Source organism: Pseudorca crassidens, chromosome 16 (genome assembly GCF_039906515.1).
Source record: "Pseudorca crassidens isolate mPseCra1 chromosome 16, mPseCra1.hap1, whole genome shotgun sequence".
NCBI lineage: Eukaryota > Metazoa > Chordata > Mammalia > Artiodactyla > Delphinidae > Pseudorca > Pseudorca crassidens.
Window position 1 is genome coordinate 59,212,276 of NC_090311.1, and position 13,478 is coordinate 59,225,753.

Sequence of the window (13,478 nt, forward strand, 5' to 3'; positions counted from 1 at the left end):
TCAGAGAAAATTATCTAATGGGTAGTTCATGGTGATATGATGAATTAAATTCTTGTCTTCATAAATTTTTCCTTTTTTTTCTTTTTTTTTACTTTGCTTATACTTGTTTTACATGAGCATTAGTAACTGAGCACTCTGGGTGCCTATTATAGGCCTAAATCTGTTACTTAAAATCAGTGTTTCACTTAACTTTTAACTGAAAGAAAATGTTATTGTCTAGAATTTTGTTACAGTAGTATTTGGAATTTATTAAGTTTTAACAATAAGAAAAGAATAATACTGCATTTTCGTTCTTTGTCACAATCAAAATAAGTATAGAATTTTGCAAATTGAGCGAAATTTGCATATTGTTCAACATTTTATAATAATATAATTGTATAGCAACTTTAATTACATTTTTCAACAATAATTATAATGATACACATTATAAAGCATTAATTTAGGGACTTCCCTGGTGGTCCAGTGGTTAAGACTTTGCCTTCCAATGCATAGGGTGTGGGTTCGATCCCTGGTCAGGGAGTTAAGATCCCACATGCCTCGCGGCCCAAAAAATAACCAAAACATAAAACAGAAGCAATACTGTAACAAATTCAATAAAGACTTAAAAAAAAAGCATTAATTTAACTTGAAGTATATATACATGCCTAATTCAAGGTAGCAAGCAGAACTCCAATTGTTGATCATTACAGCTTCTGCTTGCTGTAATATTAACTTGCATCCCAGTCCATGAGCTGCCTTTACAGTTATTATGTACTGTATACCTTAAATATTCTCTTGATGTTATTGGTCTATGAAAACTATGCATCTCTAAATTAAGAGCTTAACTAATATATCAGGTAGCAGGAACTTCTTTAGTTCCTTAGGTCCATTACTAGGGTTATATAGTGTTCATGGGAATCATGGGTAAACATAAAATATCATTAGCAAATCAGAAGAATTAGGGTTAATGGCAAAAATTAAGAAGAAAATAAGAGGAAGGAATGGAACTCAGAAAAAGTGGTATACATGAAGAGTGGTAGAATATCACCCAGTGCCTCATAGATCCCTTCCTACTTTTTTTTTTTAAATTTATTTTACTTATTTTTTGGCTGAGTTGGGTCTTTGTTGCTGTGCACGGGCTTTCTCTAGTTGCAGAGAGCGGGGGCTTCTCGTTGCAGTGTGCGGGCTTCTCATTGCGGTGGCTTCTCTTCTTGCGGAGCATGGGCTCTAGGCTCGCGGGCTCTAGAGCACAGGCTCAGTAGCTGTGGCTCACAGGCTTAGTTGCTCCGCAGCATGTGGGATCTTCCCAGACCAGGGCTTGAACCTGTGTCCCCTGCATTGGCAGGAGGATTCTTCACCACTGCGCCACCAGGGAAGCCCCCTTTGTACTTGTTGAATAGGAAGCTCTTTCTAGTCTGTCTTCTAACTAGTTTCACAACGAACCATAGAAGTACTTTTAAAGGTTTTTTTTTTAATGTAACTCATGATGAATGCAAATTGTGAAAAGTTCAGATCTTTCTAAATTGTAAATTTAAATGTCTACCAGAACAGTAGTAATGATGGTGAAATGTAAACTATTCAATGTCAGTTTTTTTCTATATATCATCTCCCTTTATATTCAAAGATGACACTTCTGAGTTAGAAAAAACAATCTGAGTTCTTTTACCTTTTGCAGTTCAGCCATTAACAAACCTCAAAACCTTTCAATTTTCTGCCAGTTAAACTTGAAATTGGCCTGAAACCTTTGCTTAAAATGAATTACCCCTATTTTATTCAGGATTTTTGCCTGTTGCAACTGATTTTCCTTTGTCCACAGCTATTCTACATAATGTTATGTAATGTTTTTTTTGCATCCTTAACACTTTTCTTCCACCTTCCCTGCTTGTAGTTTGTGCTTTCTACATTTTGGGGTTCCTTTGGAATCCATTCTCTGCATCTGTTCATGCATAGATTTATTTGCCACGGTCCAGGACCTTATTGCAAGTGGTTCTGTTCCCCAATTTGCTGATGTTCACAGAGGCAGGTAAGTGACATAGCTGGGCCCACATATAAGCAGCGTCAGGTCGTAGAGTCATATAGGACCACTGCACTAACAACTCTGATAGGTTCTGGAGCTTGATAGCTCTAAGTGAAAAGGAGCTAGAAATGTGGAATTAAATTCCCTGGATCAGCATCCATTACAGGAAGGAATGAGATGTTTGAGTTCTTTTCTATTTTCTCTTCCTAGATATAGTGTGTGTTTTTGGTCTTGCTTACTTTAATATTCCAGAAAATTTTATTCCTCTTTTAAAATAAACAGGTGGAATGCCCCTGATGACATTCACTCAGAAAGTGCCTTGCTCTCCTTTCAGGGAAATTGAATTTTACAAATTAATTCTGGACGTTTCCCCTCCAATTGATTTCTTTCTGTACCATTAAATGACCATTTGTATTCTCCTTTTCTGGGTATCATATTTGTACTTAAACCTACATTGGTCACTGTTGAGTTGTGTTTGAGCAGTGTTTGTTACGTTAAAAAGGACTTGGGGCTTGGGAGAACTCATCCTGTGTCTAGATTGACATCTAGAACTCTAGGGGTTCCTGTTCCTCTGGGCTAGTGTTTACCTTTTCCAATCAAATACTGACTTCTGAACTAATCCCAAGGGCTTTTTCCTGACGCTGTGGACTGGGAGCAGAAATGCTGCCTTAGTAAGAGAGGTCCAGGAAGCAGTAAGCTTCATCTTTCCTCAGCCTGCCTGGCCTTTGGTGAGTTTGGGAGTGTTGACAGAGTTCTGAGCCTTCCTGGCAGAGAAGGAAGGTCAGAAAGAGAGAAGTCCAAGGGCAGGGGGCCAGGTCCTTATTTGCCTCGTTAGGGAGAATTCAGTGTTGTCTGTCTGGTTGGCAGGGCATACCTTATCACAGAGACTCAGCATTTCAGCAGTTTGCAAAGGAAAGTGATATGAAGGGACAGCTGCAAATCAGCCACAACGTAGATCTGAGGAGATCAAGCATTTACTTCACTTGGAAGAAAGAGAGAAGGAAGGAAGCTGAGGGCTTAGCAGGGTAAGTTACTTTTCCATCAACTCCTCTGCTTGCTTAGTTTATAGTTGAGTAAAGTATTTATCACTCCAGGGAGTGTTAATCACTGATAAAGCTGCTGAATGTTGTCCTAATAGCAATGTTTCTAATGTGTTTCTCCTTTTCTTTTTCTCTTTCCTAACCCCTTTTGAGGATCCCCAATGATGAGCTTCACTCACCCTTCTCTTCCCTACTCCCTAAAGACATTTTTTGTTTGCTGGTGAACTTGAGAAAATTAGATGGGCCTCACTGGTCTGGAGATGGTGAGAAGATGACTATGATTTAGGTGAAATTTGAGGCTGTTGGTGGTAAGGAGGGGTGAATATGGGAGACCTAGGTGTGGGGATAAGCTAGCTAATATTTTAGAGAATTTAGAGATGAAGGATAAGAGTTTTTGTAGGCCATCCAGTTCATGTCTCCTCTCCAGTCCTTGGTGTTGGTGTTCTCTCTCTTATATACTGGGAATAAATTAGACCCCAAGTCACTGCCTTTGTTTCTCTCAGGTCAACTCCCCACCCCCAAACTTGGAGGATACTAGGCCTCATTGCAGGAAAGTTAGAACTAGGGGGGCTGGGTACACAAACTCAGACATGAGCCTGATGATATATACAGATGCAAATGCAAAGACCTGGCTCCTCATTCCCACCTTCTTACCTTCCTGCCAGAAAATTATCCATTTGTATCAGGAACCCACTGTAGACACAGAGGAAAATATGGCATCAGGGGTTTCACCAACTTCATGCCTCGCCAAGCTGTGTGATCGATCCCTTGACTTCCAGCCAGTTCATCCAGTCTTCCAGTGGACTTAATCTTCCATTGGAGGAAGATCGCTCATTGGAAAGGTGGATAAGTACCTTTCTGGTCTTAATTGGCTTCCATTGCAGAATAAAGGCCTTTGGTTGAATATCAGGAAGATATTTATTATTACTTCTGGAATTTAAGACTATTGATTTATCTCAAAGATACTTTTCCTCGATAACTGTAAAGAAAAGATGAGTCCATTCTTTCAAGGTTTAAGAAGGTGGTGTCTTGCCAGAGGGGGCTGGGTAGATACAGCATATGAGTACTTATTCTAGAATTGCAGTGGTTCTGGGAATGTGATGAGAATGTTTGGTGATTAAAAGTGGAGGAAAGGGCTTCCCTGGTGGCACAGTGGTTAAGAATCCACCTGCCAATGCAGGAGACACAGGTTTGAGCCCTGGTTCGGGAAGATCCCACATGATGCAGAGCAACTAAGCCCGTGTGTCACAACTACTGAGGCTGCACTGTAGTGCCCGCAAGCCACAACTACTGACGCCTGCATGCCTAGATCCCGTGCTCCACAACAAGAGAAGCCACCGCAATGGGAAGCCTGCGCACCGCAACGAAGAGTAGCCCCCACTCCCTGCAACTAGAGAAAGCCTGTGCGCAACAACAAAGACCCAATGCAGCCAAAAATAAATAAATTTTTTAAAAAAAAAGTGGAGGGAAGAGCCAGGTCAGTTTTTGGAAATGGTGTCCTAAGGTTTGAAGGCAATTCCATCTGCCCTTTAGGAAAGAGAGATAACCCTTAAATCCTAAAATAATGTACTATCTTTAGGTCTAATTTCTTCTTTATTGGTGGGAATGTAGAAGATGTGATACGCAGATGAACTTAGTTATCTCTGTTTTGTGGACTCTGAAACTGGCCGTTCATCTGTGGGATGAGGGGGGAGAATAGGGGTGGAATGAAAGGACGAGGAGAAAGAAACTACAAAGGAAAATCAAATTAGTTCCTCCATTAACCTGAGGACCGTGGTTTGCAAGAGCCATGTTGTAAGATAATGGATATTAGCTGGATGATTTGGGGAGGGTTTTTGTTTGATTGTTCTGCCACCTACATCTCAGCTGAATGATGATTCTGGAGTTTTTTCCTAACAGATCTAGTTCAGAAGGATTAAATGTCAGACCATTTTTGTAACAAAACACAATTCTTGATTTGAACTTTTACCTCATTGACAATAAAAAACAACCACTGTCAGCATTATCCTCTTCATTTCCCTGTCCCTGAAGGCAGTTTATCTGGGGAATAAAACAATTTTTTAGCTTCAAAATCTCTATAGATACCTTTCTTCTTTTTTAAATTGAGGTGAAATTCACATAACATAAAATTAATCCTTTTAAAGTGAGCAATTAAATGGCATTGAGTACATTCACATTGTTGTGCACCCACTACCTCTATCTAGTTCTAAAACGTTTTCATCACCCCCCCCAAAAAGCCTATAACCATTAATCAGTTACTCCTCATTCCCCCTTCCACCCAGCCCTTGGCAACCACGGATCTGCTTTGTCTCTGAATTTACCTATTCTTGATATTTCATATAAATGCAATCATATAATGTGTCGTTTTGTGTCTGGCTTCTTTAACTTAGCATAATGTTTTTGAGGTTCATCCACATTGTACCATGTATCAGTACATTTCTTTTTATGGCTGAATTTATATATATATACATATATATATATACACACACATATATATGTGTATATATATGTGTGTGTGTGTATATATATATGTATATATATATATATATCCCAATTTGTTTATTCATTTATCTTTTGATAACCTTTAGTTTGTTTCTACCTTTTGGCTACTGTGAATAGTGCTGCTATGGACATTCGTGTATAAGCATTTGTTTGCATACCTGTTTTCAGTTATTTTGGGTGTATACCTAAGAGTGAAATTGCTGGGTCATATGATAATTCTCTATTTAACTTTTTGCAGAGCTGCCATACTGTTTTGCACAGCAGCTGCACCATTTTACATTCCTACCATCAGTGTAGGAAGGTTCCGGTTTTTCTGCATCCTCACCAACACTTGTTGTTTTCTAGTTTTTTGATGATAGCCATCCTAATGGGAGTAAAGTGGTGTCTGTGGTTTTGATTTGCCTTTGATTAGTCGTGTTGAGTATCATGTGCTTCTTGGAAATTTGTATATTTTCTTTGGAGAAATGTCTATTCAAGTCTTTTGCCCATTTTGTAATTGGGCTGTTTGTTGTTGTTGAGTTTCAGGTGTTCTTTACATATTCAGGATATTAATCTCTTATCAGATATATGATTTACAAGTATTTTCTCCCATTCTATGGGTTGCCATTTCACTTTGTCCTTTGATGCACAAAAGTTTTAAAATTTTGATATAGTCCAGTTTATCTATTTTTTCTTTTATTGCTTGTGCTTTTGGTGTCGTATTCAAGAACTTGGCAAATACAGTATCATGAAGCTTTTCCCCTGTGTTCTTCTAAGACTTTATAGTGGTTTTTTTTTTAACATGAAAGTTACCATTAAAAAAATTTTTTTTTCATTAGTTAATTTATTTTTGGCTGTGTTGGGTCTTTGTTGCTGCACGCAGGCTTCAGTAGTTGTGGCTCATGGGCACTAGAGTGCAGGCTCAGTAGTTGTGGTGCACGGCCTTAGTTGCTCCGCGGCATGTGGGAGCTTCCCGGAGCAGGGATTGAGCCCGTGTCCCCTGCATTGGCAGGTGGATTCTTAACCACTGTGCCACCAGGGAAGCCCCTAAGACTTTATATATAGTTTTTCTCTCTTACACTTAGATCTTTAGACTTAATAATCCAGCTCAAACCATTCTAGTTCCTTAGTTCCCAGAATTTTCCCATCTACATTTGTTATGGTCACATTCTTCTTTGTGTTTAGAGTTCCTGTTTCCCTATCTTTGTGTATTCACAGTATTGCCATATTTCATGGTCTGTTCCAACTGCTGCTTCATAAAGTCTGTCTGTAGCTCACCAACTGAGAGACACTCTTCTTCTGATCTCCCATTAGTGCTCTAGTTTCACTTTTCTTGTAGGATTTATACACTGCCTTATATTATAGTTTATATCTAACGTCTAAGACATATAGATGTTAAGTATGTTTTTTCACATTTGTTTCTGTTATAATATTTTGCAAATGATTTTATCTGTTTATCAATAAATATTTATGTTTTATTTTTTCCAGTATAGTCCCTTTTGTTTACTCAACCCTCGTGGAAGGAATGGGAAAAGACAGACCAGGGAAGGAGGACACCACAAGAGTTCTCTCTAGGTAGTGAGTGGGTGTGGGTTTAGTTCTACTTCAGAACTCACCTTTTTAGAAAATTTTCCTAATAATGTGCATAACTTGGCATTGTAGTGCTAATTTGGTATTGCATTTGATTTCTACTTTTTGGTTTATTGCTTATAAATGTGATGATAGGTCTTTTAAAATGAATGTTTTCCTTCCCCAACTAGATTAGATTGACTGTTTCTCTAGTTAGATGGTAGTTTCGGACAACCAAAACTTTTTTTTTTTTTTTTGCAGTACGCGGGCCTCTCACTGTTGTGGCCTCTCCCGTAGCGGAGCACAGGCTCCGGACGTGCAGGCTCAGCGGCCATGGCTCACGGGCCCAGCCGCTCTGCGGCATGTGGGATCTTCCCGGACCGGGGCACGAATCCGTGTCCCCTGCATCGGCAGTTGGACTCTCAACAACTGCGCCACCAGGGAAGCCCAACCAAAACTTTTGTTGCTTTTTCCTCTAAGTTGATGTTTTAAAATACACAAATAGTATACGAATATATTCTTTGTATAAAAAGTCACACATTACAAACAAGTCTAAAGTTCCCTTTTATCGATCCAATTCCCATCCTAGTGCCTTTTCCCTTCCTCAGAGTTAATCACTGTTATCAATTTTATATGAGCCCTGCCAGACTTTTCTAGGCATCTATATTATATATAGAACTTCATGTATAATACATATATGTATAATTATAGTCACATATAATTATTTCTCTTTTTCACAACTGCCTGTGGTGATCAATAATCTGTAGATATGAAATAAATCTTACTGATACCTGGGCCTGAGAGACTGGAATGACAAGTGAAAGGTCAAACATATGAAAAAGCATCATATGTGTCCAACTTACAAAATTCCATTCCATATCTGTTCTACGTATAGTCCCCAGGTATCACTGGACAGGCCATGGCTCCACGGTCCCGATGACGAAGGCACAAGAAACTCCCCTCATCAGTGGCTCCCGTGGTTGTGACCCCACCCACAGTTGTGACTCCTGTGCCTCTGACCCTCTCAAAACCTGGACCTAGCATTGATACACTTGGCTTCTTCTCCTTGGAGAATAATGTTCCTGGCCTATCCCAGCTGATCCTTCAAAGCTGAACATGAAAAGCTATGAAGAATACAAGTGAGTGACTAACTCTATGGAAGAGTGATATATTGTCACTGGTAGAAGTGATTCATAAGGTGGAGAGGGAGTATAGCTTGGGGAATATGGGGTATTTGCAATGAGGGATTTTCTCATCCTGACTTTTGCCAGTTTTATTACTATAGAAGAAATATAATTTGCTTAAAAGAGAAACAATGGGAGTAGGAGAGGTGCAAATATATAGGAGACAAGGTAAGAGTCATGAGAAATTTTGGAGGTGTTTTTCCTGTTGCCACTCCTTCTTCATGCTGTTTCTGCAGGTTGGTGCTAGATGGGGATACTCCTGTATCAGGCTTTGGATATCGATGCCTTCAAGAAATGTTCCAGAGGATGGAGGACACATTCCGATTCTGTGCTCACTGTAAAGTACTCCCTAGTGGCCTTTCAAACTCCAGGGTCCTCCGGCAAGAGGTGATTAGTTGGGGGCTAATAGGGGAGACATCCGGAATGATCCTATTCTAAGACCTCATCGCAGGAGGAAAGGTCTGAGAATTTTCAGAATAACTTCAGGCTTGCTCCTCATTTTGTGTGATCTAGGCCACAGAGAAATTAGAAAAGGGTTGCTTATAAGACTCCTGATTATTTTGGTATTATGGGGAGGTTAGACCGGAGTATAATCCTTTCTACCTCTCTCCTCCTTTTTTTTTTTTTTTTTTTCTTTTTTTTTGCGGTACGCGGGCCTCTCACTGTTGTGGCCTCTCCCGTTGCGGAGCACAAGCTCCGGACGCGCAGGTTCAGTGGCCATGGCTCGCGGGCCTAGCCGCTCCGCGGCATGTAGGATCTTCCTGGACCAGGGCACAAACCCGTGTCCCCTGCGTCGGCAGGCGGACTCTTAACCACTGCGCCACCAGGGAAGCCCTACCTCTCTTCTCTTGAGCACTTAAGTGGTAAGACCGTATCTGTCTGGGGAGGTTGGGGTCAAGCCACACCTGTGATAACAGGGCAGCCACAAACTCCTGCTGTTTTTTTGTTTCTGTAAGGGATGTAAAAAGTTAGTTCTAGACAGAGGCTGAGGTGTCACTGTAACCCAAGAGAAAAATTACGTTCCCACTCCCTCCTGCCTCCTGTGCCAAACATAGTCCCCAAATTTGTTGCAGCAGCTGTCATTCCTCTCCCTACTTTCCTCACCCGGTGATCTTTCTTCCCAGGTGCAGGAATATCAGTTCCCTTCCCCAGGAGTCCCCCATTCACCTTTGAGGTATAGGAACATCTGTTTCTGGGCCTCATTCTCTCAGGTGCAGAAGTGTCTATTACTGTGGTCCAGAGTGCCAGAGGTCAGACTGGCCAGCACACAGGAGGGTTTGTCAAGAGCTGCATCTTGTAGCTGTGGACCGTCTCATGGAATGGCCTCTGGTCACAGGTGGAGTGACAGTATTGGGGAATTTTGCCATAATGGTCATAGTTGATGGTACTTGGAGAAATATATGAAAGTGTGTTGTTTTGAGGAAAAAATGAGGAACTGAGTGGGACAGGGCAGTCTTGGGGACAGGTTGGGAGAATGAACATGGAGGGAATATTGAAGCCAGGGAAGGATTAGGTCATTTCTTATTCCTTCTTTCCTGCAGGTGGTTTTGTCCTTCCCTCAGGACCTTGGTCTTGGCTGACTGAAGGCGCACAGGGCTGGGACGCCTGGTTTTCTATGTGACGTTTACAGCTAGAGGCTACTCTGGATGCTATGCTTGGTAGTCAGGCCATGACCACCCTGTGGGCCAGTGTAGGATGGCCAAGGCCAGATCCAGATGTCCTGCAGGGCTCTTTGAAGCGGTTGCTGACAGATGCCCTGTCACAGCCCTTGACACTGGGCTTTGGGCTTCAGGCCTTGGGGATAAATGTTGGGAGGGTCGGGGGAAGCACAGTGCACGTGGTTGGTGCTTCTCATGCAGAGACGTTCCTTACTCACCCTGGGACTATGATGAACTTGGCTACATGTTTCCTGGGCACCTTGGCCTCCATGTAATCATGGTTGGTGTAGATGTAGCTGCTGGCTTTTCACAGAGTGCCTCACCTTCACTCCTGGAACCTGGCACAGTTCAGCTTAGTAGCCATAGGGGCCTCTATCATGACTTCTGGGAGGAGCAGGTAGAGTCTGGGCAGATAGCCCATCCAGATTTGGTGGTGGCATTCCATCCAGGTAAGAGTCATTTGTTTGGGGGAATACAGGGTCGGTCCTCTGGGAGTTTTCCATCCTGGCTCTTGTACCTTTGGAACCCCATTCATTTGGTCAGGTTGAGCGTAATATAATGAAGACCTTGGTTGATCATTAGCCATATGTGCTACACCTGGGTCCATAATTTTCCATTAAAGAATCTGGGGCGGGTGATGGTGGTAAATGAGCATTGGAGGTGAGCAAGGTGAGGGGTGGACGCAGTCAAAGAAGTATGTTGGTTAGGGTCTGCCTTAGCATTTCCCCTTTCTATTTCCATCTCCATTTTTGTTCCATAGGTTTCCATGCTTCCCTGGACCTGATGGAGGCTTGGCTGCCCACCCTCTTGCTACTTCGTGATTATGAGATCCCTACAATGATTACTGTTTACAGGTTTTGACCTCCTCCTATTTGTGATACCTCCCCAATTCACTCACACCTCTATGTAGATGAGCTCATTTCTCTCCCCCTTGCTCATCTTCTGCCTTCTGGTGAGGATTTTCTTCCTTCCCATGCTTGGCTTTCTCATCCCTTCAAAGTGCTATGCTAGTTAATTGAGTAGTTAGTCTAGACATTTGGGAGGGAGGAATAGCTGTTGCGTTAGTCCAGCCTTAGGTAATTTTTGGGATTGATGAGCAGTTCCTCTCCTATCTCTTTCATAATCAGCAGGGCAATTTTTCTTATCTGTCTCCCATAGCCAGCAGGAGTTGGCAGCCTCTTTGCAGATTCTGGTGGACATGGATACACACATCACAGCCTGTGGAGCTAATCCTTTTGCGTCCCTCAAACCTGAACAGGTCTACTCCAACCCCAACAAGCAGCCAGTATACTGCAGTGCCTACTATATCACGTTTCTTGGAAGCTCCTGCCAGCTGGATAAGAGGCAATTGGAAGAGAAAGTAAATGGCAGGGTATAAATAGCTGAGCCAGATCCTGACTGGGTGTCTAGAAAATGCAGAGATTGTGATGAAATTACCTGCTGATGCCAGATTATTGCCAACTTTCAAATCCACTATATCGTAAACTTAATTCACTTGTCCTGGTAGATTCTAAGCTGAATGGGAGCTCCTGTATGATGTGACTCATTTCCAAGAGGTTAGCCACATGTAGCTTCTAGAGACAGGATTCTAGATTTAGTGTGTGGAGACAGGATTCTAGATTTAGTGTGTGACAAAAGGCCCTTATATCAGTCTTTGTAGAGCCTTAAGTTCCTAAGAGTTTCCTTCATGAGAAAGTTATACGTTTTGACTTTAACCGGATGGCACCAAGGAGAAGAATGGCACCTTATTCTTCTGAAAAAGACTTTCTTCTTATACAGCAATTTGGGCTAAAAAATGCAGAAGTCTTAATGACTTGAAGTAGTGGAAAAATGAGGAAGTAGAGAAGTGGTTGGGAACGTGGGGGAGGTTGTGAGGATTGGCACACTGTTCTACTTCCTGGCTTTTTCGAGATACATGTCTCATTTTCCTATTTTCTCTTGGGGACTTCTAATTTTAGAGCAACTTTTTGCCCTTGTGTTGTATTTTAGGTATCCCAGGGTGTATCAGGGTTACTTGAATACACTGGAGTTTGTTATCACCTGGTCTATACCACAATAAACTCAGTTTGGGGCTTCTTAAGTCACTTGTTTTATCTTATTTCCTGTTCACTGCCAAGTGTTACTTGTCTACACAGAACATCTCAAGATTGGAGGTTTCTCTCTTGCCAAAGGAGTGATTAACATCAGCTCTCTTTTTGGGTCTGCCATTCTACCACACCCTGTCTATTGTCATCCTTCTCTTATCACACTCTCAGGATTAGGATATTCCCTGGATATTCATTTCTACAACTTGCTGTGACCTCAGCCTCTCCACTTACATCCAGAATATATATATAGAACTCTTACAACTCGATAATAAAAGGACAAATAACTCAATTTAAAAGTGGGCAAATGATCTGAACAGATGTTTCTCCAAAGAAGATATACAAATGATCGATAAGCACATGAAAAGATGCTCAACATCGTTAGTCATCTGGAAATACAAATCAAAACCACAATGAAAGAAAGTGCTTCTTTTGCTAGGATGACAACAATAAAAAAGACAGATAATAACAAGTGTTAACGAGGATGTAGAGAAATTGCAGCCCTCGTACACTGCTAGTAGGGATGTAAAATGGTGCAGCTATTTTGGAAAACAGTCTGGCAGTTTCTCAAGAAGTTAAACATTAAGTTACCATTTGATCCAGTTATTCTGCTCCTAGGTGTGTACTCATGAGAAATGAAAATATTTGTGCACAAATGTTCACAGCAGCATTATTCATAATAGCCAAAAGGTAAAAATAACCCAAGTGTCCATCAACTTGTGAATAGATAAACAAAATGTGGCATATACATATAATGAAATATTTGGCCATAGAAAAGAATGAAGTACTGATTCATGCTACAACATGGATGAACTTTGAAAATACGCTCATCCATGTTCATGTTAAGTGAAAATCCAGTCATAAAAGACCACATATTATCTGAGTGCATTTATATAAAATGTCTAGAGTTGGCAAATCTATGGAGACAGAAAGTAGATGAGTGGCAGCATAGAGATGAGGATGGTGAGCATATTGGGGATGATGGCTAAAGTGTATGGGCTTTATTTTTGGGGTGATATAAATGTTCTAAAATTGTGATGGTACAACTCTGAATATATTAAAAACCATTGAATTGTACACTTTACATCAGTGAATTATATCTCAATAAAGCTGTTACCAAAAACAGTTTTTTAAATCAGAGTGTAAAAAATGAGAATATTTGTTAAGTGCTTAACAGTGTCTAGCATATAGTATGTATTTAATAAATGGTAGCTATTATTGAATACATACCACTTTGAATATTATTCAGTAAGATAAATAGATTGAACTTACTGAGCAAGATGGTTCGACAATGGAAAAACCAGTCAGAATGCCATTTTTGTGGTTCAGATGATGTAATGCATGTATCAACTAAAGTGACCAATGGTAGTAGTTAGGGAAAAGAAGAGGTCTAGCTATAACAAGGAAAGTAAACAGGTAGATAATATTTTGTAGCTAGAATGTGAAAGTAAAATCTATAGGGCTTA

At 40.8% G+C, this 13,478-nt stretch overlaps 1 protein-coding gene across 1 annotated transcript; it reads left to right on the forward strand.

Moving 5' to 3' along the window:
* The first annotated feature begins 54 nt into the window (after positions 1-54).
* MSS51 (MSS51 mitochondrial translational activator) lies at positions 55-13,147 on the forward strand. The gene is given in 8 exon segments (XM_067710575.1): positions 55-8,189; positions 8,192-8,225; positions 8,507-8,650; positions 9,470-9,606; positions 9,812-10,147; positions 10,150-10,377; positions 10,689-10,782; positions 11,087-13,147. Coding segments are annotated over 8 exon segments (1,377 nt in total). The 5' UTR covers positions 55-8,005; the 3' UTR covers positions 11,307-13,147.
* The last annotated feature ends 331 nt before the right edge of the window (positions 13,148-13,478 follow it).